This window comes from Manacus candei, unplaced genomic scaffold, assembly GCF_025592945.1.
Source record: "Manacus candei isolate 608988 ecotype Guabito, Panama unplaced genomic scaffold, ASM2559294v1 h1tg000078l, whole genome shotgun sequence".
In the NCBI taxonomy this organism is placed as follows: domain Eukaryota; kingdom Metazoa; phylum Chordata; class Aves; order Passeriformes; family Pipridae; genus Manacus; species Manacus candei.
Window position 1 is genome coordinate 1,974,018 of NW_026138126.1, and position 24,999 is coordinate 1,999,016.

Consider the following 24,999-nt stretch of genomic DNA (forward strand, 5'->3'; position numbering starts at 1 on the left):
TCCACACAAATATCTCATCTGAGAGGACCTCATCAATCCACACAAATATCTCATTGGTCCATACAAATATCTACACAAATATCCCATCTGAGAGGGGATCTCATCAATCCACACAAATATATCCAAGGGGTCTCTGAGGACAGTGCCAGACCCTTTTTGGAGGTGCGACAGGACGAGCAGCAATGGCCATAAACTGAACCACAACAAGTCCCACCTCAACACGAGGCGGAACTTCTTCCCATGGAGGGTGTTCAGAGCCCTGGAACAGCTGCCCAGGGAGGGCGTGGATTCCCCCTCTCTGGAGACATCCCAAGCCCCCCCGGCTTCCGTGTCACCCGCTCCGGCTGCCCCTGCCGCGGCAGAGGGCTGGCCCGGGCGATCCGCAGGGGGCTGTGTAAGTTAAACAAAACCATCGCGGGGTTCAGTGACCGGGAAAGAGCCGGTTTCTGCCCCCCCCTCGGCCCGGCCATGAGGCCGCGCCGTCTCCATGGCAACGGGGCGCGAAGCGATGGCGTCACTTCCGGCCGGGGGCGGGGCCAGCGCCGCCCCCGCCTGGGAGGCCGCAGCGGCCGCGGGAGCAGCGAGCGGGGCCGGGGGGGCCCGGGGACGATGTGCAGGTACCGGCAGGGCAGGGCAGGGCAGGGCAGGGCAGGGCAGGGCAGGGCGGGGGGGCACCCGCTGCCGGGGGGAGGCCGCGCGGTGAGCGGGGGAGAGAGTGTGGGGCCTGCGGGGTGAGGGGGGGCACCGGGCAGTGAGGGGGAGGCAGTTGGGGGGGGCCTGCAGCGGTCAGTGTGTGGTTGGGGGGGGTCTCACAGCGATGAGAGGGAGAGCACCGGTCAGTGGCTGTCTGGGGGGGGTCCCACCGCGGTCAGAGGGGGAGGGAACCGCTCAGTGGGTGTTTTTTGGGGGGCGTCCCACAGCGGTCAGTGGGTGGTTTTTGGGGGGGTTCCACCGCCGTCAGCGGGTGGTTTTTGAGGGGGGGGGGTCCCACAACGGTCAATGTGTGTTTTTGGAGGGTCCCACAGCGGACAGTGGATGGGGGGGACTCGTCGGTGTGTGTTTTTGGGAGGTCCCAGAATAGTCAGTGTGTGTCTGGGGGGGTCCCACAGTCCCACCCTGGTCAGTGTGATGGGGTGGGGGGGGGAAGCACCCCCTGCTCAGTGGTGAGGGGGGGTCCCACACGGGTCAGTGGGTGGGTGCGGTGTGGATCCCCTCCCACCCCTTCTGGCTGTGGGGTGGGGGTGCCGTGGTCCTACAGTCAGTGTGTGTGGGGTGGGGGTCCCACAGTCAGTGTGTGTGGGGTGGGGGGTCCCACAGTCAGTGTGTGTGGGGTGGGGGGGTCCCAAAGTCCCACAGTCAGTGTGTGTGGGGTGGGGGGTCCCACAGTCAGTGTGTGTGGGGTGGGGGTCCCACAGTCATTGTCTGTGGGGTGGGGGGGTCCCACAGTCCCACAGTCAGTGTGTGGGGGGTGGATCCAGCCCCGACGACGGCCATGGGGTGGTCGTGGGGTGTGGGTTGGACCCCCGTGCTGGCTGTGGGGTGAGGGCAGGGGGCAGGCAGGGCTGCCCACCCAGGGGGTGCATGGCACCGATCCCACAGAGCCGGCAGGGACGGCGCTGCCCCGTGCCAGGTGCTACCCTGTGGATGGTCACCAGCCGGGGGGGCACGGGGGGCAGGGCCATCCCTTCCTTCCCAACATTTCCGTGGTGTCCCCTGGCTTGGTGTGTGAGGCCTCCCCCTTCCACCCTTTCCTCCCCTTTCCCAGCCCTTGGGAAGCAGATGGAGCGAATTCCTCGGGGTGTGGGCTGGTTTGACATTCCTCAGCTCGAGCCTGTGCCCAAACTTGCAGAAAATAGTTGCTTTTTTTTTTTTCTCCCTTTCCCTTTCTCTCCCCTCTCCCCTTTTTCCTCGGGAGCTCGGCTCTCCCTCACGCCTGAGCCGGCACCGGGGAGGGCTGGTCCCGGAGGGGTTGTGTCCTTTGTCCCACTGCCGCCGTGGGTGTGGGGGATGTGGGTGTGAGCCTGTGCTCGGTGGGCTGCCCGCGGGGGCTGCGAGTGTGGGAGGAGGGTTGTTTTTGGGGGCTGCGTGGGCCGGGCGTGGGGGCTGTGAGCGGCGGGTGGTGTCTGCGGGGGGGACGCGGAGCCCGTGGCTGCCGGGGAGGAGAACGGGGGTGGGTCACGCGTGCGGTGGCCGCGGCAGAGCCCTCGGTGCCCACCCCCCCTGCCCGCAGGCCCCCGCTGCCCACGGACGGACGCATGGACACGCCATCCCCGCCGCGCCGCCCGGCCCGGCCGGGCCCCGCCGTGCCCAGGGCCAGCTGAGGACAGACAGGGGCGTCATCCCCGGCCTCTGTCCCGTCGGGATCCTCCCTCGCCGCGGGCGGGGCCGCCCGTGTCCCCTCACCATGAACGGGCTGTCGCTGAGCCAGCTGTGCTGCCTGTTCTGCTGCCCGCCCTGCCCCAGCCGCATCGCGGCCAAGCTCGCCTTCCTGCCCCCCGAGCCCACCTACGCCGTGGTGCCCGAGCCCGAGCCCGTGGGCAGCGCCAGCACCGGCTCCCTGCGCGCCGCCGGCCGCTGGAAGCTGCACCTGAAGGAGAGGGCGGATTTCCAGTACTCCCAGCGGGAGCTGGACAACATCGAGGTGTTCGTCACCAAGAGCAGCCGCGGCAACCGCGTCGGCTGCATGTACGTCCGCTGCGTGCCCGGCGCCAGGTGAGTCACCGCGGCTCTGCCCGGGGCTGGGACCCCAGGGAGCACCCAGGGGCACAGGGAGCACCAAGCAGGTCGCTCAGGGTCCCTGGCGAGCACTCATTGGGTCTCCCAGGAATGCTGGAACCTCAAGGTCCCTGGGGAACACCCACTTGGGTCTCCCAGGAATGCTGGAACCTCAGGGTCCCTGGGGAACACCCACTTGGGTCTCCTAGGATGGCTGGAACCTCAAGGTCCCTGGGGAACATCCACTTGGGTCTCCTAGGATGGCTGGAACCTCAAGGTCCCTGGGGAACATCCACTTGGGTCTCCTAGGATGGCTGGAACCTCAAGGTCCCCAGGGAACACCCACCTGGGTCTCCCAGGAATGCTGGAACCTCAAGGTCCCCAGGGAACACCCACCTGGGTCTCTCAGGAATGCTGGAACCTCAAGGTCCCCAGGGAACACCCACTTGGGTCTCCCAGGAATGCTGGAACCTCAAGGTCCCTGGGGAACACCCACTTGGGTCTCCTAGGATGGCTGGAACCTCAGGGTCCCCAGGGAACACCCACTTGGGTCTCCTAGGATGGCTGGAACCTCACGGTCCCCTGGAGCTTGGAAGGGGAGCTGGAATACCGGGATAATCAGGGAGCACCAAGCAGGTCTCTCAGAGTCCCTGGGGAACACGCACTTGGGTCTCCCAGGGGGGCTGGAACCCCAAGGGTCCCCGGGGAGCACCCACTGGGTCCTTCAGTGTCCTTGGGAAGTACCCACCAGGTCTTTCAGCGGTGCTGGAGCCCCAGAGTTCCTGGGGAGCACCCACCAGGTCCCACCCCAGTGTCCCCAGGAGGCACAGAGTGCCGGGCTGGGGCTGTGCCAGGGGGTCCTGTCCCTCCCCTCCCTCCCCCCTGGAGGATCTGGCCCTGCACAGGGGTGGAGGCAGCTGGTCAGGCAGCTCCCAGGACCGGTCTGGCTTGTGGCTGCACTGGGAACGGGGTTAAAGCAGGAGCAGAGGCAAAGCAGGGATTCCCCAGGCTGTCCTGCAGATCTCCCTGATGTGACTCCAGGTGCACTGCAGGGGCTGCACTGGCTGCTTGTCCCCCGTGGGGATGGGCAGCAGCCCGTGCCAGCCAGGAGAGCCAGAGCCTGCTCTGTTCAGTCTAATCCATGGGCACATTGGATTCCTCAAGGAGGAGAGTGATGAGAGTGAAGCCCAGGAGTGGTTTGGGCACATCTCACTGCTGGTCACCCCCATGGATCTGTGAGCTGGGAAGGTGGAGAGGGGCAGCCTGGAGTGTGGGACTGAGAGCCCCTCTGGGGATGGGGGGACTGGGCAGCTGCTGCCCGGGCAGTGGCACAGTTTGGGGTGCAGAGGGAGGTCAGGTTATCTCAGCTGACCCTGCACACCTGGGAACAACGTGTCCCCAAGGATCAGCATTCCAGGCTGCAGGGGAGAACCAGGGCTGTGGGGGAGCCAGACCTCCCAAAGCCTGGGATAACAGGTTCTGCTGGGTGTCTGACCTCCCCACAGCTCATCCTGCCCCTTCCTGCTGGGGCTTCCTGGGCATCCAGCCCAGGACTGGAGGCTCAGCCTGGCCACAGACCCCTCAGAGCAGCTTGGGGGGCCCAGCAGGGAGTGGGTCCTGCTCCCTCCCTCCAGCAGAAAGGAGCCAAGCTTCCATCAATCCACTATTAGTGTTAATTTTTATGATTAACATTGTTTTTCCCCTTATGGTGGAAATTTCTTGTGCCTTGTCACTCCCACAATCCACTTCTCTCCCAGCATCTGGTGTCTTGCCAGGCTCAGGAGAGGAAAAAAAACCCGCTTGTCAGAATTCTTACTTGAAATCCCCATTGGGCAAACGGCCCCAAATCCTGAGCTTTTTACCAAAAATAGACTCAGAAACTTGAGGAGAATCATCCTCCTGCCTTGGGGGCTGCAGTTCCCGCTTGGGGCCCCGGCAGCAGGAGGGTCTGGGTGTCTCTGGGGGTGTCACGAGGGCTTTCCTTGCTGGGCAGAGGGGTGTTGGCCCTTCGTGTCCCAGGGTTTGGTTTTTGGCTGGCCGGTGCTTCCCGTGGATCTCCATCCCGGGATAACGCGCCGTTCCCGTCTCCCCGGTGTCAGGTACACGGTGCTGTTCTCCCACGGCAACGCCGTGGACCTGGGGCAGATGAGCAGCTTCTACATCGGGCTGGGCACCCGAATCAACTGCAACATCTTCTCCTACGACTACTCCGGCTACGGCGTGAGCACGGGGAAGCCCTCGGAGAGGAACCTCTACTCCGACATCGACGCCGCGTGGCAGGCGCTGCGGACGCGGTGAGCGGGGCAGGGAGGATGTCTGTGCTGCTCTCAGGAAAACCCTGCTGTCCAGCAGCCTGGAAAACAGGAAACCTCCCCAGAGAGGGAACCCTGGGTCGCTCGGAACAGGAAGGGGTGGTTGGAAAGCTGCGGGAGGAGCGGCCGGGGGGCCCTGAGGGCGGGGGTGCTGCGGGACACGAGCTCGGCACAAGCTGTGCTCCCGGTCTGGCTCAGCCCCGGTCCCCCCACTGGGTTTGGGGTGCAGCCCTGTGCTGGGCTCTGCCTCCTCTGCCCTGGCTGGCAACGTGATCCAGAGCTGGGAGCTGCCCCACAGGGCTGTGATCCGGGGTCTGTGAGCCCCCCATAACCCTGCCCCTGGCGAGGGAGAGCCTTGGCACCCTCACAGCTCACCTGGCAGCTCAGCCCTGGCTTCTCCCTGCTCCTGGGGGTGCAGGGAACTGCCTTGGGCCCAGCCAGGGGGACAGACACCCTTGGGAGCCTCGTGTGGGGCTGTGGCAGAGCAGGGCGACCCCTGAGCTGTACCAGGCACAGGGTGGGACTCTTGGGGTGTCCCGTGCAGGGCCGGGAGTTGGACTGGGTGATCCCGATGGGTCCCTTCCAACCACAGTCATAGTCTGTCATCTCCTGGCACCGTGACTCAGGTGTGTGGGTGCTGACCTGCTCTGTGCCCCCCCAGGTACGGGATCAGCCCAGAGAACATCATCCTGTACGGGCAGAGCATTGGCACCGTGCCCACGGTGGACTTGGCCTCCCGCTACGAGTGCGCGGCCATCGTGCTGCACTCGCCGCTCACCTCGGGCATGCGCGTTGCCTTCCCCGACACCAAGAAGACCTACTGGTTCGATGCCTTCCCCAAGTGAGTGCCCTGGGCAGAGGGGCAGCCAGGGCTGGAGGGGCAGTGCCCAGCCCAGCTCTGTCCTGGACACCAGTGTTTCCTGGGATGGGCTTAAACACCCTCTTCGGGACCCTCGCCCGGCATTTGCTCCCCTCAGGGGGTCATAACCCTCCCCAGGGTCACCGTGCCCCCCCCGAGGGCTGTGCCATGTGTGCACCCCAGTCCCCTCTGGCATCACCTCCTGGCCACCCTGTCCCAGTGTGGTTGCCCACCAGCTTTGGGGCTGTTCCACTGGCCCCTTGTTGAGTGTTACAAGTCCCAGGACCCCTCTGTCCCCCAGGGGTGATTCCTTCGGGGTTTTCCCGCTCTGCAGGTGGCAGGAGCAGTGCTGAGGGACGAGCTCTTCCTTCTCCTCTCCCTTGCAGCCAGGCCAGGGGGGCCCAGGGGATGGTCCCCAAGGTGGAAGCTGTGCCTGGGGAGCCACCAGCCCACGCTCTGTGTCCTGATGGCCTTGAGTGGCCTTTGGGGCCGGGCTGGGAACAGCAGGGCTGATCCTGGCAGGGGAGGGATGTCCTACAGCAGTGCTGAGGTCCCCCGGGGATGTTGTCACTGCTGGCTGCTCCTCATCTGTCACACCAGGGCAGATCTTGTCCTGGGGCTCGTCCTTGGCAGCAGCTCCTTGTCCCTCCCTGTCCCTGTGATCAAAGGGCATTTCCTGGTCCCTCTCCCACGGGATGTGCTTGAGGGGGCAGGACAGGAATGGAAATGTCAGTCCCCGTGCTCACCCCTCTCTCCTCTCTTCCCCACCCTCCCTTTTGGCAGCATCGAGAAGATCTCCAAGATCACCTCTCCCGTCCTCATCATCCACGGCACGGAGGACGAGGTCATCGACTTCTCCCACGGGCTGGCGCTGTTCGAGCGCTGCCCCAAGGCGGTGGAGCCGCTCTGGGTGGACGGGGCGGGGCACAACGACATCGAACTCTACAGCCAGTACCTCGAGCGCCTTCGGAAATTCATCTCCCAGGAGCTGCCCAGCCAGCGCAACTAGGGCGGGCGGGGGCCCTGCCCGTCCCTCCGTTCTCCCAGTGTCCCTCCCCATCCCAGGTGCAATGACTTTGTTCGGCCTCGGCTCCGGGCTCGGGAGCACGGGCGGTGTTTCCTCTGGGACACAAGCACAGCTCTCCTGCCGCCCGGTGCCAGCCCTGGCGCTGCTGGCACCCCTGGCACGGCTGGGCAGACACGGCAGCTCCCTCCTCCCCTCTTCCCAGAGACACGAGAGCCCCCCCTCTGGCGGCGGATCCTTGGCTTCGGACACGTCCTCGTCCCCTCTCCCGGGACAGCGACCCCCCGAGCCCCTCCCGAGCCCCTCCCGGCCGCTCTGCTGCTCTGACATAGCAATAATGCGAGCTGGAGAGGGGCTGGGGGCCCGGCCCCCTCCCCGCTGTCCCAGGGGTGGGACACAGGAGGTGGCAGTTCCCACTCCATGGAGCTTTCCCGGGACCAGCGCTGGCGGTGCCCGGAGTTCACCCCACGGCCGGGGCAGAGCCGTGTCCCCACGGGGACTATGGGGATGCACAGAGGAGGTGCCCTCCTGCCCCACACCTCCTCCAGTGTGGCCCTGCTCAGCCTTCCCCGAGCACTCCTGGTGTTCTGGTCACCCCTGGAAAACGTGTGGAGCGCTCGCTCGGGAACGGGCCGGGGGAACCAGGCACTGAATAAAGAGCAGAGGTTTAACGTTTTATGAGTGTGCCCTTTCCAGGGTACCCCTGGGGGTCCTGCCCTGTGACCCAGCCCCAGGGGGGGCTCTCTCCCTGTCCAGCACCCCCCCTGGACTGCCCTTGGCTGGATCCCCAACCCTTGTCACCCTCCTTTGGGCACTGTGAGGCCCCAACGTGCCAGTGGGGGGAAGGTGCCCTTGGCCCCCCTTGGACTGGGCTGCAGTGGGGACAATGGGAACCCGTTCCCCTGCCAGTCCCTTGTCATTAGGGGATCCCACGGGATCCCAGGGACAGAGGGAGGATGGTCTCAGCCTCCCAGGAGCTGTGGCAGGGGACACTCGGGTGTGCCAGGGGGGCATCCCTGTAGCTGGCCACGTGCCAGAGCCAGCACAGCGAGGGACACAGGGGGGTCCTGAGGGACACAGGGGGGTCCTGGGAGGAGCAAACCTTATTTCTTACCTTGGCTGTGTGGGGACCTCAATGATCCCTGGGATATGCTGGCCAGGGAGGTGTGGGGTGTCCCACAGTGTCCTCCTGCCAGCAGGTGGGAACTTTGCCCCATGGAAGGGCAGAGGCTCAGGTTTGTGCTTTTTGGGTGAATCCCCCCAGGAATTGCAGTTCGTGTCCGTGGGGAATCCCTGGCCCCAGCCCAAACAGCAAAGCTGCTCTGCCCCTTCTCCTGCCCACGGGGACCCTTGCTGGGCTCCCCAGTGCCAGTGCCCCCTCCCTGTCCCCCTGGTGTCCCCTCCTCCCGGCCGGCTCATGTGAGGAGGGATAATCTCCTCAGGGAATGCGGGGCCGGGCGGGGGGGTCTCACTGCACCCCCACGCTCCCGCACTCCAATGCCCCCATTGTTTGGGGCCGGGAGCCGGGGGGGCCCGGGCAGGGGGGCGCAGGACCCCTTGCTCCCCACACGCCCCCGCCCTCCCCCAAGACCACCCCAGGGCGCTCCGGAGGAGGAGGGGAGACCCTTCCTCAACGCTGGGGCTCTGCAGGAGCTGGAAGAGGATGTGGATGTTTGGACTCTCCCCTTTCCAGGGGGATTTTGGGATCCAGGACCTGCGTTGTCCGTTGTCCGGCTTCTCCCTGCGCATCCCCCCAGCCGCCCCCTCCCTTCCCCATCCCACCGCGCCGTGCCCGGGTGGTTTGGGAGCTCTGGGCTCGCACGTGCTGGAAGCCAAAGCTGCCGCAGCCGCCCGGGGCTCCCTAATCCCGGCACAGAGCCCTCCTGTTCGCACCCGGGGCATTTTTATCCTCTTACCGCCGCCGGTTTCCTGTCGAGCTGCGGATGCTTCGGGCGGCTCAGCATCGGCGGGACGGCCCGGGGCCGCCGGGGGAGGGGGGACCCGAGCTTGTGTTTGCTGTGTCTCGGTTTAAAACAAAGGCAAAAGGTCAGAAGTGTTCAGGCTGGGCCCCAAAACTTAGAGCCGGCTCGGGTGTGGGGGATCCCAAAGGGGAGATGGACGTGACTGGGGGTGAACTCCGTGGTGGGGAGCTGTGGATGGGATCAGGGATTGGGGCTTTTTGGGTCTGGATCCGTCACTGCTCCCAGCCCAGGAGGGCTCAGGCTCTGTCCTTACCTGGCCACGAGCAGCTGGAGCAGGAGGGGGAGAGGGGCACTCACCCCTCCCAGAGTGCAGGGTCCCCAAAAGGTGGGAGCTGGGGGTCCTGGGTGCACATCCCCCAAGGTGGGGCCAAACTGGGCCATAATCTACTGGGATGGCACTTCTGTTCCCACTGGGATGGCACTTCTGTTCCCACTGAGATGGCATTTCTATCCCCACCAGGGCAGCACTTCTGTCCCCTCTGGGATGGCACTTCTGTCCCCTGCGCTGGTGCTGTGGTTGGAGGGCAGGAAGGGGGCTGAGTTGGGGAAGTTTTGGATGGGGCTGGTGCCTGGAGGGGACTTTGCAGGGTCCTTTCCTTGGAGGGGAAGGGCAGAGCCAGGCCTCGAGTGACCCCAGAGTCCCTCCTGGGCGGAGCAGGGTCAGGGCAGGTGTCACCCAGGGCAGTTTGAAGCCCCCAGCCAGGGGGGCCCGGGGGCCCAGGCCAGGTGTGAGGGACAGTGGGTGACCAGCCAAGAGGGGTTTAAGTCTCTTTTGGGGCATAAATGAGGCTTTTGATGGCCGGGGCCTGCGTGTTACAGTCATGAGACCCCGTTCAGAGGCCGAGCTCAGTCATGGGATCCAGGAAACTGAATTAAAGCGTCTTAAGGAGCTTTTTTCCGAGCTCTGCTCTGGTTTTCCACGTGCTTGTCATATGAACAAAGACGGTATAAAAGGGCAGAGGGGAAGGATCCCATCGGTGGTCGGGCTGGGAGAGGGGAGGGCGCCAGAGGGATGCCAGGGAGAGGTGGGGGTGGAGGGAAGGGGACGGGAAAGGACAAGGAGAGGGGAGCCCCTGGCTCTGCCCTGCCTGGTCAGTGAGGCAGAGGCCTGGGGACAGCAGGGACGGCGGGGACAGGGATGGTGGCAGAGCTGGGGGAGCAGAATCTGTGTCCCCTCTCCTCGAGCAGCAGAGACCCCGACACCGGCGGCACCTCCCTGGTGAGAGACGGAGGGGGCATCGCGGCACGGGGAGGGGGCACGGGGGGCAGGGGCACCCATGACCCTGGGGGGGCACCCACCACTCTGAGGAGACACCCAACACCTTGGGGAGACACCCATGACCCTGGGGGGACACCCAACACCTTGGGGGGACACCCAACACCTTGGGGGGACATCCACCACCCTGGGGGACACCCAACCCTGCACTTCTGGCTGGGAGGGGACAGGGGTGGTGGCAGGGGTCCCTGGGGGTCCCTGGGCTGGGTTGGGTCCCAGGAAGGGAGCCTGGGACTGAGAGGGCACCCCCGGGATGGACCCCCCCAGCTCTGTGCTGTGCACCCACACACATGTGCACACCCCCCCCAACATGTGTGCACACACGTGTGTGAGCCTGCAGACACACAGACACAGACACAGACACACAGACACACAGACACACAGACACAGACACAGACACACAGACACACAGACACAGACACACAGACACAGACACACAGACACACAGACACACAGACACAGACACACACACACACGTGCATGTGCATTCACATCACACACGTGTACAGACACACATGTGTACAGACACACACATGTACAGACACACACACACACGTGCACACACACCCCCTCTGGTGCCCCTCACCCCCGGGGTTGGCACACACAGACCCCCCCAGTCCCTGCTGGGCTGTGGCCCCACTGGCACCTCCCCCTCCCCCAGGGGCTGGGGGTCCCCAGGGCTGGTGGGGTCACACTGGGGACACTTATGGGTGGGTTTTCACCCCCTGGAAATGTGGGGCAGGTTGGGGATCCCCGGCTCCCCTTGGATGATCCCCCAATTCCCTGGGATCCCCACACTCTCCTGGGATCCCCCAGCTCCCTGGGATTCTGCAGATCCCTGCAATCCCCCAGCTCCCTGGGGTCCCACATTCCCCTGGGGTCCCACATTCCCCTGGGACCCCCCAGCTCCTCAGGATCCCTCAGTTAGTTCCTTGGGATCCTGCAGCTCCCTGGGCTCTTCTGTCCTGCCTTCCCCTCATGTCTCTCCTCCACCCGCAGGAGCCCCTCGGCGTGTGGGGCCGCAGCCCCTGCCCCCTGTGAGCTTCCCTTTGTCATCCTATGCCTGAGCCATCCTGGAGGCTGGGACGGCCAAGGGAGGCCCACGGGAGCCACAGCCCTGCGGTGACAGAGCCTGGAGCAGCAGCTGGGACCACCCAGACGGGATGGGACACCAGTCCTGGGGGGCTGGGAGTGCCCTGAGGGGCTGCAGCGTCCCCCTGGGATACCAGGAGCACTCTGGGGGGCTGGGGACATCCCCTTGGTGGGGAAAAACATCCCCTTGGGGTGCCAGAAACACCCTGGGGGGCTGGAGTGTCCCCGGGGGGGCCAGAGCATCCCTTTGGGTGGCTGGGACCATTCCCTTAGTGGGGGAAAAGCATCTCCTTGCAGGGGCCAGAGCATCCCTTTGGGATCCCAGGAGCATCCTGGGGGGCTGGAGTGTCCCCCTTGGGGGCCAGATCATCCCTTTGGGACATGAGGAGCACCCTGAGGGACTGGAGTGCCCCCTTGGGAGGTCAAAGCACCCTGGGGGGCTGAAGTGTCCCCTTGGGGGCCAGAGCACCCCCTTGGTGGGGAAAGGCATCCCCTTGGGGTACCAGGAGAACCCCGTGGGGCTGGAGGGTCCCCCTGAGGAGCTGGGACATTCCCGTGGGCTGGGGCTGGGCAGGGGGGGATGCCCCAGGATGGGGATGGGACTGTGGGGTGTCCCCTGGCTGGGGGGGAGTCTCCCATGTGGGCCAGGGTGGGTCACACGTTGGGTGGTGCCAGGATGGGGTTCCAGGAGTGGTGTCACCTCCTCAACCAGCCCAGCCCCGCGAGGACACGGCCCCCTGGGAGGAGGTTCTGGCAGCTTGGGGGGTGCCCCTGTTCTCCCACCTCCCTGCTCCCTTCTCCAGCTTCCCAACCCCCACCTGGCACCTCGCTTGGGGGCCGTGCTGGGACAGTGGAAAACTTCCCATGTGGATGCAGAGAAAACCTGTGACCTCCCCCCTCCCAGGGAGCAGAAACCCCCCCGGGGTGCTCGGAGATGGTGCCTCAGGATGAGGAGAGGGAGTGGGGGCTGCGGGGGGAGGCTCCTCTCACAGGAGCATCTCTGGCTGGGTTCCACCATTTTTAGTCTCATTTTCCCCAGAAAACTCAACCCAGGGCTCGGCTGTGGGGGAGCAGGAGGGTGGGGATGAGGTTCTGGGGGAGCAGGAGGGTGGGGATGAGGTTCTGGGGAGAGCCAGGGGTGGATCCTGCTCCGGGGGGTGAACCAGGAGCATCCCCCGGGGCAGCCCTGGAGCCACATTCCTGGGTTGGATCCTGGGGGTGTGGGGGGTGCCCAGCAAGGTGTGGGGTCACCCCAGCCCCGGGAGGGTGTCCCCTTTGTCACCCAGCAGCAGCACCAGAGTGATGCCTCCCTGGCACTGGGGACAGGCCCCCTTTGTCACCCAGCAGCTCTCATGGGGGTGGCCCAGCAGTGACATCCCCCTGCCTGGCTCTCCCAGGGGGGAAAGGGACAAAACTGTGTCCCCACGGGCTGTCCCTCGTCCCACAGGGTGACCCAAAACTGTGTCCCCACGGGCTGTCCCTCGTCCCACAGGGTGACCCAAAACTGTGTCCCCAGGGGCTGCCCCTCGTCCCACAGGGTGACCCAGGGTGCTGTGACAGCCCTGCCACGTGTCCCACCCCTGTTCCCCTCCTGGAGTGGGGGATGTGAGCCCAGGAGGGGCAGCGTGGGTGGGGAACCCCTCGTTCCTCTGAGAGGGGTCAGGAGTGGGGGGGGATGAGCTCAGTTTTGGGGAGCACCTTGTCAGCTGAGGAGGCTGCAGAGGGGTCTTAGCAGGGATGGGGGGACTCCTGTGGGACTGGGGGAGATGGGCTTGGATCCAGCAGGAGGGGTGGGTTTGGGGGTCCCTGCTCTCAGAGGAGCTGCCTCGGGGTGCACAGGGGCCTTTCCCAGTGCTGCTGACTGGGAGCTGAGTGGGAATCCCAGTTAACCAAGCTGCCCCTTCCCGGGTGGGCAGGCAAAGGCACAGCCCAGATCAGCCTGGATCAATGTTGGGCAGGTTTTCCACATTGGGTCCTCCAGGTCTGGGCGGAAATGAAGATTTTAATTTCATTTCATTTTATTATTTATTTCATTTTATTTTATTTCTGGCAGTTGGTGACTCGAGGGAGCACGGGGTGAGAATTAAAAGGGAGGGAAACACCCTCTGTGCCTCTGTGTGTGTGTCTTTCTCAAGTCCTTTCTAATGACAGCTGAAATTCTGGAAAATAGATTTATCTACATCATAAAAATAAAAATGCTTTCTTTTTCTGGGGGAAAGATGAGCTTGCTCTGGGGGGAGGAGGGGGCTGGCAGGGTATGAGGGGTCTCAGCACAGCCCTTCCCCAGAACCTGTAAAGCACCTTGTGCCTGGGCCACGTTTCTGCCAGAGGGAAGGCAGCTCATCTCCTGGGGTTTCCTGCTTTTTAGAAGGTTTCTATGGATTATTCGGTTTTCTTGGGGTCAGCAGCTGCTGGGGCATCAGTGGTGGGTTGCTCTGCTGACACCCTCCACTCCTGGACTCTGCTGGGACACCATGGGCAGGGAGGAGGCAGCAGCACGTGCCAAATTTGGAAACTAAAGTGTTTTTTTCCCCCACCCAAGACTGCTGTGAAATATGACTTTTGCCACCTTTCCCTCGTCCTTCCCTGGGGGACTGGCTCCTCCTTGTGCACCTCCCTCTGCATCATCCAGCTCTCCTGGCACTGCCCTGGAGCTTCCCACCTCTCCTTGCACAAGCCAGGAGCCTCCTCCTGGATCATCCCTTCCCCCTGGGCCGGGCTGTCCGGCTCCACCCCATGGGATTTCTCCTTGGAGGGCTTGGTCCTTGCTGTCATCCCAAAACCTGCTGAAGGTGGGGACTGCAAGGCAGGGGCAGCACCAGGTGATTCCCAGGGTTTGCAGATGCCCCTCACATGGTTGATTCCCTCCGGGATCAGCTCGGAGTCCCTGCTCAGCTCAGACAAACCTCTGTCACCCCCTCAGTGTCCCCCTGGTCAGTCGGGGTGTGGTGACACCCCCGGGCAGGAGGGGCTGGGCCCCCATGGGGGGTGTGCAGCCAGGTCTGGGGGTGGCCTCAGGGGTGTTATTTGGGCTCAGGGCCACCTGCCCAAACCTGTCCCGTGTCCTGCTGCTGTCCTGGAGGCCGAGGGGCTGTGCTGGGGCAGCAGGCTGGGTGTGGGGTGGTGGGCCATGGTGGTCCACGCTGGGGGCAGTGATGGTCCATGCTGGGGATACTGGGACATGCTGGGGCTGTGGTTTGTGGTGGTCCATGCTGCTCCATGCTGAGGGGGTTGGTTCGTGTTGGTCCATGCTGAGGGTGGTGGCCCACGGCAGAGCTCAGGCTGTGGTCCGTGCTGGGGACATTTGTCCATGCTGGGGTGGTGGTCCCTGCTGGGCCAGCGGTCTGTGGTGGTCCCTGCTGGGCAGTGCTGAGCCGGAGGGCCAGAGAGCAAGGAACCCAGGATGTCCCTCTGCCTGCAGCAGGACGGGGCTGTGCTGCCATCCCCTGTGTCGGCCTGGGCTCCTCAGCCCGGGGCAGCGGGTCCAGGGACGGGCCAAACCTGGCTGAGCCTGGATTAGAGAACCACAGAATCTCCTGAGTGGGAAGGGACCCACAAGGATCATCCAGTCCAACCCCTGGCCCTGCCCAGGACACCCCAACAATCCCACCCTGTCCCTCAGAGCGTTGTCCAAACCCTCCTGGAGCTCTGGCAGCCTTGGGGCCGTGCCCACTGCCCTGGGGAGCCTGGGCAGTGCCCCAGCACCCTCTGGGGGATCCTCACACTCCCAGCCATCCCAGGGCACTGCTCTCTGGCAGCAGGGAGAGCTGAAGTGCCTCCCCTGAACCACAGACAGGATCCACAGTTCTGCCTGGGGGGATAAACCCAAGGATTTCTCCACACTTGCCCCCAGCCCAGCAGCTGCAGCAGCTCAGGCTGGAAACCTCCCAGAGCTGCACAGCTCTGTCCCTGCACCACCCCAACCCAGCCACACACCTTCCAACCACGGCAGCCAACCTGCAGGGCCCTGTCCAGCCAAACAGAAAATCCACACAGCAACAAAAACACTCCCCGAGCTTTGCACCACGGCAGGAAACTGCGGGGCAGCTCAGGAACCCCAGAGCAGAGCAGAGCACTGAGGGGCTGAAAGCCTGGCTCTTCCCAGCTCCCAGGAACACAAGGATCGGGACCCAGGGAAGGGCTGGAGCTGTGCCAGGGGGTTGGGATGGATCTCAGGGAAAGGTTCTTCCCCCACAGGGTGCTGGGGCACTGCCCAGGCTCCCCAGGGCAGTGGGCACGGCCCCAAGGCTGCCAGAGCTCCAGGAGCGTTTGGACAACGCTCTGAGGGACAGGGTGGGATTGTTGGGGTGTCTGTGCAGGGACAGGGTTGCACTGGATGATCCCGGCGTGTCCCTTCCCGCTCGGACGCTCCGGGCCCGGTGCCGGCCCCGCTGTCCCGTCCCGCGGTCTGGGCTCAGGCGCGCCGCGGGCAGCCCTGTGCGGGCAGTGGCTTCGCGGGGTCCTCGGCGCGGCTCCGGCGCTCCCAAGATGGCGGCGGGGCCGGTCCCGGCCGTGTGAGGCGGGAGCGCGTCCCGGGCCCGCCCGCGGCCCCTCCGCCCGCCCGGCCCCGCCCGGCCCCCGCGCCCCGCCGGCGGCATGCTCAGGTCCACCGGCTACTTCCGCGGCATCGACTGCCCGTTCCTCAGCGCCGGCGGGCCGGGGTCGGGCGGGGGGTGCCGCAGGCCCTACTGCCACTTTCGGCACCCCCCGGTGCCCCCCCGCGCCCCGCGGGCCCTCCGGAGACCCCGGCGCGGGGATCCCGCTCGGACACGGCGCAGGTACCCCCTTCCCCCGGCCCCGTCCTGCCCTTCCTCGAGCTGTGGCTCTCCCGGGTCCTGCCGCCCCTTCCCGGTTTCCCCCTCGCCCCCCAGCCCGGTCCGGCCCCCCAGCCCCATCCCGGTCCCCGCTGTTCTCCCCCTGCAAGGGCAGGCCCGTGCCGGCTCTCCTCCTCTCTCCTGCCACCCACCAGGGCCTGGATCCGCCGCCCCCTCCCCTGAACGCCCCCGGTGCCCCCGGACCGGGTGTTTCCCCGCAGCCCGGTGGGCTCTGGGGGCATCACCCGGCGGGGCAGATGGGACCCCCCGCCTGTGCTCAGCCCTGCGCTGTCATCTCCTGTTCCCTCCAAGGAAGGGCTGGAGTAGGTGTCTCTCCCACTATTCCCGTGGCACAAAGGGCGGTATGGAGCAGCTTTCCAGGGTGTCCCGGGGCCTGGGACGAGTCCCTGGCGCGGCTGCGGGAGCTGCCGGAGCTCCGCGCTGCCCTCAGCCCGTTCTTTGTCGCTCCGGGCGCTCGGCGCTGAGGTGTCAGGGCCGAATTCCAAACGTGCTGACAGCTCCAGCTCCCGTTAGATCCCTGCAGGAGGAGCTGGAGGTGCCCGTGTCCTGACCGGTGCAGGGAGGAGGTCCCGCGCTGGGCTGTCCTGGGGGCTGTGCTGAGCCAGACCCCGCTCTGAGGGGTTTGGGGGAGGCACGGGGCACTGCCAGGCTCCCCAAAGGCAGCTTGGCACAACCCCCCCAGTGAATCAGGGAATCACAGACTGTCCTGGGTTGGAAGGGCCTCACAAGGATCAATAGTGAGTTATTGTTCTGCCTTCTCCCAGCAGCTCCTGTCATTCTCCTTACACCCATTATTTGCTGCTCTGCTGATTTATTCAGAGGGAAAACCTGCCTTCTTCTCCCCAGAAGATCCCTGCTGGCTTTCTTTTTGTTAAAGCTTTGTTATTTCTGTCGGTTTTCTCTAAAACCTGAAGCAGAAATTGCCAAAATGAAGCCCAACTTGTGGGTTTTTGGGTGCTCTTTGGGTTGCTCACGAGTTTGGAAAAGGATTAATTTTCTGTGTCTCCTGGTTACCAGATCAACTCAGCACCACCACTAGTTTAGTTTAAAATAAAAGAAGCATAAAAGTGCTGTTGCAGGCAGGTAACACATCAGAAAGACAAAGGGTTTTGCCTATTTCAGTGTTCTTTTGAATTTCAAAAGCTCCCTGGAACCCTTTAGGATGGTCCTTTAGATGATATCATAATTATCTTGCAGTGTGCTATTCCTGTGTGTCTTTAAATATCTGTGGAGTGTCAGCTTTGGAACCAGAGTGGCTCATTTTAGTCTGTGCTGGGTGCTTGGGAACAGCTGGGGCTGGGTTTGGGTGTGGAGATGGGGAAGTGAAAACGGGTTTTCAGTGAAACCTCCTGGTGCCCCTGGAAAGTGTGTGTGGCTCCTGGAAGTGCTGGGGTAAGAGCTGAGTGTGGAGGGCAAGAAAAATCACCCCAATGTCTTGCTAGGCCTGGCCTGGTTATGTCAGAGCCAGGAGAAGCAGCCTGAGTGCTGGGGAGTGAGGGTGGTTTCCTTGGAATCATAAGGGTTGGAAAAGACCTCCAAGATCCAGTGCAGCTGTCAGTGCAGCACCTCCACCACGGCCACCACTAACCCACGCCCTGAAGTGCCACATCCACACGTCCTGTGAACACTCCAAGGGATGGTGACTCCACCCCTGCCCTGGGCAGCCTCTGCCAGTGCTTATCAACCTTTTCCAGTTAGAAATTTTTCCTGACATCCAACCTCATCCACTCTGCTGCAGCCCTTGGAGCAGCTCTGGCTTGTGACAGACAAAAGCTGTAGCGTGGGCCTGGTTTCTGCCACCTGTGAAAGGAGCTGGATCCCAAGGATCCCAGCCCCTGCCTCGCTGCACTCAGCCTGTTCCTGCCTCTTCCCAAAGCCTTGGCATCTCGTGCACGGCATGGCTGTTGGAACAGGGATCTGTCCCTTCTGTCTCAGCTCAGGGTTGGGCTCCAGCCATTTTTTAATGTTGGTTCTGTGTTGACTCCCCCCTGCAGAGCTGCCTCCAGCCCTGGGGAACAACAGCACAGGGACGTGGAGCTGCTGGAGAGAGTCCAGAGGAGACCCCGGAGATGCTCCAAGGGCTGGAGCCCCTCTGCTCTGGAGCCAGGCTGGGAGAGCTGGGGGGGTTCACCTGGAGGAGAGAAGGCTCCAGGGAGAGCTGAGAGCCCCTTGCAGGGCCTAAAGGGGCTCCAGGAGAGCTGGAGAGGGACTGGGGACAAGGGATGGAGGGACAGGACAAGGGGAATGGCTTCCCAGTGCCAGAGGGCAGGGATAGATGGGATATTGGGAAGGAATTGTTGAGGATGGTGAGGGCCTGTCCCAGGTTTCCCAGAGAAGCTGTGGCTGCCCCTGGATCCCTGGAAGTGTCCAAGGCCAGGTTGGACAGGGCTTGGAGCACCCTGGGCTAGTGGGAGGTGTCCCTGTCCATGGCAGGGGGTGGGATGAGATGCTCTCTAAGGTCCTTTCCAACCCAGACCATTCCAGGATTCCGTGATTGCAGTTGAGAAATGGGAGATGAGCAATGGACCTGCTGCAATCCCTGGATTTTAGAGTGGACTCCAGCAGGTCATGGAAGGTTCCCGATTCCTGTAGGAGCAGAGGACACACCTTGGCAGTTGCTCTGTAGGCAGTGCTTGGCTCAGCTTCCCCAGCAGGATTCAGGTTGAGGTGCTCCTGTCATTTCCCTGCCTGCCTGAAGCTCCTGGTGCCTGGCAGGATCTGTAGGATTTACACTAGAGGGTGTAGTAGTCCAGCCAGAACCAGGCAACCATCTTCTGGGAGCAGGTTCCCCATCCAGCAGGACTTGCTCCCTGCCAGGGGAACTGCCTGTCTGGTTTTGAAGTAGCACTTGGGCAGGTTTGACCCATTTAATCACAGCACTCAATAAATAAGCTTTAAAAGCATCATTTTTTTGCCAAAGCAGGTGGGTCTCTACACCAAGAGCTGCAGCTCAGATCTGTGTTTTCTGGGATAGTGGCTAGAAAAAAAGGATAACATCTAAGGGAGCAGCCTGCTAAGCATATTGATTCCAGGCTGGGGCTGGCTTTGATGTGTGAGGATCACTGGAGGACTGGCAGGAACCCCAAAACTCCTGGTACAGCTTTGGAGGGTTGAAAGGAGCTTTTGAAAAGTGAGAGTGGAGCTGGCCTTGGCAGGTTGTGGAGGGAGGAGGGTGTGGGCACGGGCCAGATGGAGCAGAGAGGATGTGAAAAGAGGAATTAGGGGGATGTAGCACCGTTCCCCCTTTCTTTTGTCCCACCCTCACCATTCCAGACTTCCCAAGGCATGAAGAGTTCAGGTGTTCCTAATAGGTGATCCATATTTTTCATACAGTGCTTGTGTGCTCCCAGGCACTGGGAGAAGAGGCCTCCATGCCCATTCAGGAGCAGGAGGACTGGGTTTTACCTGTCTGCTGCCCTCTGGATGTGTCAGACATTCCCTTTCCTTCCTTTCTGGGGGCAGCTCAGTCAGGACAAAGGTGTGGAGTGAGGAGGGAGCTGTTGAGATGTGTCTGGTCTGTAGGGCACGTGTGAACTGGGGTCTGAAATGTGGGATACTTGGCATGGGAAGTCTCTTCCCTTGTTTTACTGCCTGTGTGGTCACAGAATGTGGCTCCCTGGAGGCTCGTGGAGATCCCAGGCTGGCTGAGCACTGAGGAAGGGGCTGGAGCTTGTGCTGGTGGGGAATTTTCTGTGCAGGGCTGGGAACCTGGAGGTTGCAAATTCTAATCCTGACTTGGCTGAAGTGCTTTTTCCATCTGTGAGACGACTAAAACCCACCTGCTTCAGAGCAGGATGAAAAGATTATTGAATGTGTGTGAAGTGCTTTGAAAGCGAGCGGTGTAAGGAGGAGGGAAGAACTGCCTTCAGTCCTAAAAGCGTCTTTTCAAGAGCTGTAGAGGGGAAAAATAGGTCTCTCTTTAAAGTCTGGGTCCTGAGTGTGCTGAAAGACTTATAAAAGAGGCATAATACAGCTCTTCATAAATATCTTAAGGAAAGCAGCTCTTTGGTTTGCTGGGTTTCAGGGCTGTCAGGAAGGTGTTTGGGGTGGATGTGTCTGAACCCAGAGCAGAAACTTTTGTCCTGACCTAGAGCTCTGAGTTCTTTTGCCTGCTCTGATCCTGGAACCCTGGAATGTCCAGAGCTGGGAGGCACCCACAAGGATCATCCAGTCCAACCCCTGCCCTGCACAGACACCCCAACAATCCCCCCCTGTCCCTCAGAGCGTTGTCCAAACGCTCCTGGAGCTCTGGCAGCCTTGGGGCCGTGCCCACTGCCCTGGGGAGCCTGGGCAGTGCCCCAGCACCCTGTGGGGGAAGAACCTTTCCCTGAGATCCATCCCAACCCCCCTGGCACAGCTCCAGCCCTTCCCTGGGTCCCGATCCTTGTGTTCCTGGGAGCTGGGAAGAGCCAGGCTTTCAGCCCCTCAGTGCTTTGCTCTGCTCTGGGGTTCCTGAGCTGCCCCGCAGTTTCCTGCCATGGTGCAAAGCTCGGGGAGTGTTTTTGTTGCTGTGTGGATTTTCTGTTTGGCTGGACAGGGCCCTGCAGGTTGGCTGCCGTGGTTGGAAGGTGTGTGGCTGGGTTGGTGTGGTGCAGGGACAGAGCTGTGCAGCTCTGGGAGCTTTCCAGCCCGAGCTGCTGCAGCTGCTGGGCTGGGGGGAAGTGTGGAGAAATCCTTGGGTTTATCCCCCCAGGCGGAACTGTGGATCCTGTCTGTGGTTCAGGGGAGGCACTGCAGCTCTCCCTGCTGCCAGAGAGCAGTGCCCTGGGATGGCTGGGAGTGTGAGGATCCCCCGGAGGGTGCTGGGGCACTGCCCAGGCTCCCCAGGGCAGTGGGCACGGCCCCAAGGCTGCCAGAGCTCCAGGAGGGTTTGGACAACGCTCTGAGGGACAGGGTGGGATTGTTGGGGTGTCTGTGCAGGGCAGGGGTTGCACTGGATGATCCTCGTGGGTCCCTCCCAGCTCAGGATTCTGTGGTGCTTGGTGAAAAGTAAAGAGGCTCTTTAAATGTTAAACCCCAACTGTAATCCCCCCCGACCCATGTGTGTCTGTGGGATCAGGGCCATTGTTGGGTTCCTCACACAGCACTTTCCTGAGGGGCTCTGCTGGGTTTGGTGGGAGCAGCCTCAGCTCAATCTGGGATTGCCCTTCTCTGACTGCCATCTGCAGTGCAGCTCCATTCTGCATGTAGAAGGGATGACAAAAAGGGTCTTTCCAGATGCATTTTCCTCCCTGTTGTGCAAGATCAGCTCAGGAAAGAGCTTTTATTACTGTATTTGCTACAGGGACACTGAGGAGAAATGGAAACGCATGAACTGCCTTCGGTGTCACCCCTGAGAGAGGAAAGAGGGGGTTCATGGGGTCCTCCACCCCATGAGCTCTGCATGGGGGCATTAATTCTGCTTTTTCCCCCCACCTTTGTGTTTAGGACAGTAATTACCAAAGTGTCACCAGTGCATTTTATTTTTAACTGAAGTTTTGAAATGAAGACTGAAAAACCAGTTGGTGGTAAGGTCAGGACGTGTCTTTTCACGCCGTGGCTCCCCAGCAGTTTGGGATTTGTGGTCACTGAAGTGTCCCAGCAGATTCCCGTGGGTGGGCAGGGGTAGCTGGGTGATATGCCGGGATTTCGGGCTGGGCTGACAGGACACTTGGGTTTTTGCTCTTTCTGTGGCTGTGGGGAGGTTGAGCCCCAGGTCAGAGTCTCCCCACGTGGCACTTCCTTGCTCCAGTTGAAAAGCAGGAGGTGGGAGCAAATCTCCCTCAAACCAGCGGGGTTTGGAGGCTGGAGGTGCAGCCCCTGCCCGGTGCTGGGGCACCGGAGCTGTGCCCGTGCTGGGGAGCTCCCACAGGAGCCCTTCGTCCACTCCCACAGGATCTCTCTCCACTGTGGAATATCCTTTGAACACTTCCTCTGTTGGTTTTTTTTTTTAATCTCCAGCCAAGCCCTGCCACGCTGTGCTGATGGGAAGCACGATTCCCTAATCCAGGCTTTCCCAGCCCACGTTCCGGCGCTGGGCGAGGCTGGCGGCGCCAGGGCGGGCTTTGGGCAGGCGCTGACAGGCACGGCCGGGCCGTGTCCCTGCCCCGCAGCCCCTGCCCCGCAACCCCTGCCCCGCAGTCCCTGCCCCGCAACCCCTGCCCCGCAGTCCTGCCCTGCAGCCCCTGCCCCGCAGTCCCTGCCCCGCAGCCCCCTGCCCCGCAGCCCCCTGCCCCGCAGCCCCTGCCCCGCAGCCCCCTGTCCCGCAGTCCTGCCCCGCAGTCCCCTGTCCCGCAGTCCTGCCCCGCAGCCCCTGCCCCGCAGTCCCCTGCCCCGCAGCCCCCTGTCCCGCAGCCCCTGCCCCGCAGCCCCCTGCCCTGCAGCCCCTGCCCCGCAGTCCCCTGCCCCGCAGTCCCCTGCCCCGCAGCCCCCTGCCCCGCAGCCCCCTGCCCCGCAGCCCCTGCCCCGCAGCCCCCTGTCCCGCAGTCCTGCCCCGCAGTCCCCTGTCCCGCAGTCCTGCCCCGCAGCCCCTGCCCCGCAGTCCCCTGCCCCGCAGCCCCCTGTCCCGCAGCCCCTGCCCCGCAGTCCCCTGCCCCGCAGTCCCCTGCCCCGCAGTCCCCTGCCCCGCAGCCCCCTGTCCCGCAGCCCCCTGTCCCGCAGCCCCCTGTCCCGCAGCCCCTGCCCTGCTGGCACGGCCCGGGGTGTTGGGGGTGCCCGGGGTGCCGGGATGGGGGTGTTGGGATGGGGGGATGGATGTCGGGGAACCACTCGCGGGGCCCACCCCGAGCCCAGAGCCACGTGTGTGCGGCCGGGGAGCGGGGAGGGCAGGCCAGGGACTCCCCCGGGTGATGGGGGCAGCTCTGGGGAACAGGAACCCGGTCAGGAAGGCCCCGCAGGCGCTCAGAGCCCGAGCGGGCCGGCAGGGAGGGAGGGCGAAGGCGGGACTCGGCCGGCGGGGCCTGCCCCAGTCTCCCCACGAGGTGCAGTGTCAGCACCCGGGCAGCGTGGGGAGCCTCCAGCCCTGGCCGGGGTGTCTCGGCGGCACCGGGCAGGGCCGGCATGAACAAATACCTGCAGTGTTTGTTGACCGCGGGGAGCTCAGGTAACTCTTCCCGGCGTTCTTGGCCCAGGGAACTCGTGTTTCGGGGGGCGCGGCTGGAGGAGCTGCTGCTCCCGGGGGGCTTTCACGTGGTGCCGTTCATTGAACGGCCCGGGGTCCTCAGGCTGCTGCCTCTGGAAGGGATGGACTGTGCCGGCAGCTCAGCTCGCCCTGGGGGGATTTGGTTGCACGAGGGTTTTCATTTCCCTGCGGATCTCGGGCTTTTACTGCAGAGGGGATCGTGCTGAGGGTGTTGGCATCGCTGGGCAGTTGCAGGTGTCCCGGTCCTAAAGGAGCTGCAAAGTTTTAATTCCGGCTTTTGGGTTGTGCAAAGCCAGACAGGTTTCAAAACCAGCTTAAGTTTTCCTTTTAACCCTTCATAAAGCACAGCTGAAGGTTGTTTTTTTTTTAAATGTAATACAGCTTGAAAGGTACTTTTCTTTAACTTTTGACTTTGTATTTCAAGGTGTCCAGTTGAAATAGTATTGAAATAGTTGTTCTTTAGGGTTTTTTTCCCCCTGAAATAGCTAAAGAAACAAGACAGGTGTTAAGCAGATAACTTATCTTGAGCACACCAGAGAAAGGCTGGAAAATTAAAGCACTGGTGGGTGTAGCTGCTTTTGACTGTGCTGGTCAAAGTAAGTTTTCAAGGTGGAGTTGAATAGAGAGAAGACACCAGATAACTTGAAATACTTAAATATTTCTTTTTTTTCCTCCTTCTTTTTAAAGAAGATTTGCTCTGCTAATGCTCTGCTAATCAGATTTTGGAGCAGACCCTTAGTTTTATCCAGCAGTTACACAGGGAATGTGGAAGTGTTTCCATGTCTTTTTCTCAGAAACAGAAAAAGCAAGTCTCTCGATTTCTTTTTTTTTTTTCCCAACAATATCAACTTTTTTTGTATTTTGAGGAATGACTTTAAAGCTGGGATGAGAGGGGGAATGGAAAGATCTCCAAAGAATCCAAACATTGAATATCCAGATGAATGTCTCATGGATTTTCAAACAGTGCCTGTGTGTGACCAGCCATGGGGTTGGGGTGGATTTGGGGTGCCAGCCTTTGCTCTCTGGCAGATGCACCAGTTCTGGTTCCCAGTTCTTTGCTAAGCCATGGGAGAAGTGTGCCAGTGGAGTGATTCCCTTTAGGACAACATTCCATTTGTCACAGGCCTCGACGTTCTTTGCCGGCCGCTGTTTCCCACCGGAGGGTGGGACTGTCGGTGCTGGGGATGGAGGGATGGAGATGGTGGTTTGGGGTGGGCCAGACTGTCCTGTGGTGGCTTTTCCATCCTTGGATGTCCCTGGTGGGGCTGTGGGAGGCAGTGACAGTCCCAGCTGCCCTCCAGGATGTCTCTGAAGCCACGCACAGGGTGAAGCTGCCACAGGGTGAAGCTGCCACGTTCAGTGGCTTGAGGACCTTTTAGATATTTGTCTGGCAGTGCCAGAGGCAAAATTGCCCAAAGTTGTGTTTTCTTGACTAGAATGGGGAGGTGTGTGCTGTGTCCTGGTGTGTTGGTGCCTGAGCTGCCCTGTGGGATGTGCCCTGACATTCTCCTGCTGAAGGGGTTTCCCGTGGAGTTGCTTGGGAAGGACACGGCCCAGCTGGAGCTGTTCCCTGCTGGGATGACCCCAGGCAGGCAGGTCTGTGTCTCAGGAGAGCTGGAGAGGGACTTGGGACAAGGGCCTGGAGCGTCAGGACAAGGGGGAATGGCTTCCCAGTGCCAGAGGGCAGGGTTGGATGGGATATTGGGAAGGAATTGTTCCCTGTGAGGGTGGGGAGGCCCTGGCACAGGTTTCCCAGAGCAGCTGTGGCTGCCCCATCCCTGGAA

The 24,999-nt window shown here is 62.4% G+C and overlaps 2 protein-coding genes across 2 annotated transcripts in view; both read left to right on the forward strand.

The window, feature by feature from the left end:
- The first annotated feature begins 510 nt into the window (after positions 1-510).
- ABHD17A (abhydrolase domain containing 17A, depalmitoylase) lies at positions 511-7,586 on the forward strand. Its single transcript, XM_051810745.1, has 5 exons — positions 511-617; positions 2,231-2,712; positions 4,815-5,009; positions 5,689-5,868; positions 6,670-7,586. The coding sequence occupies exons 2-5, from the start codon at positions 2,405-2,407 to the stop codon at positions 6,893-6,895; spliced, it is 909 nt and encodes a 302-aa protein (XP_051666705.1). The 5' UTR covers positions 511-617; positions 2,231-2,404; the 3' UTR covers positions 6,896-7,586.
- An 8,152-nt stretch (positions 7,587-15,738) lies between these two features.
- The window catches only part of REXO1 (RNA exonuclease 1 homolog), a 44,413-nt gene continuing 35,152 nt past the window's right edge, over positions 15,739-24,999 (forward strand). The window contains 2 exon segments of the mRNA XM_051810575.1: positions 15,739-15,973; positions 15,975-16,038. Coding sequence (XP_051666535.1) covers positions 15,857-15,973; positions 15,975-16,038 — 181 coding nt within the window. The 5' untranslated portion in view covers positions 15,739-15,856.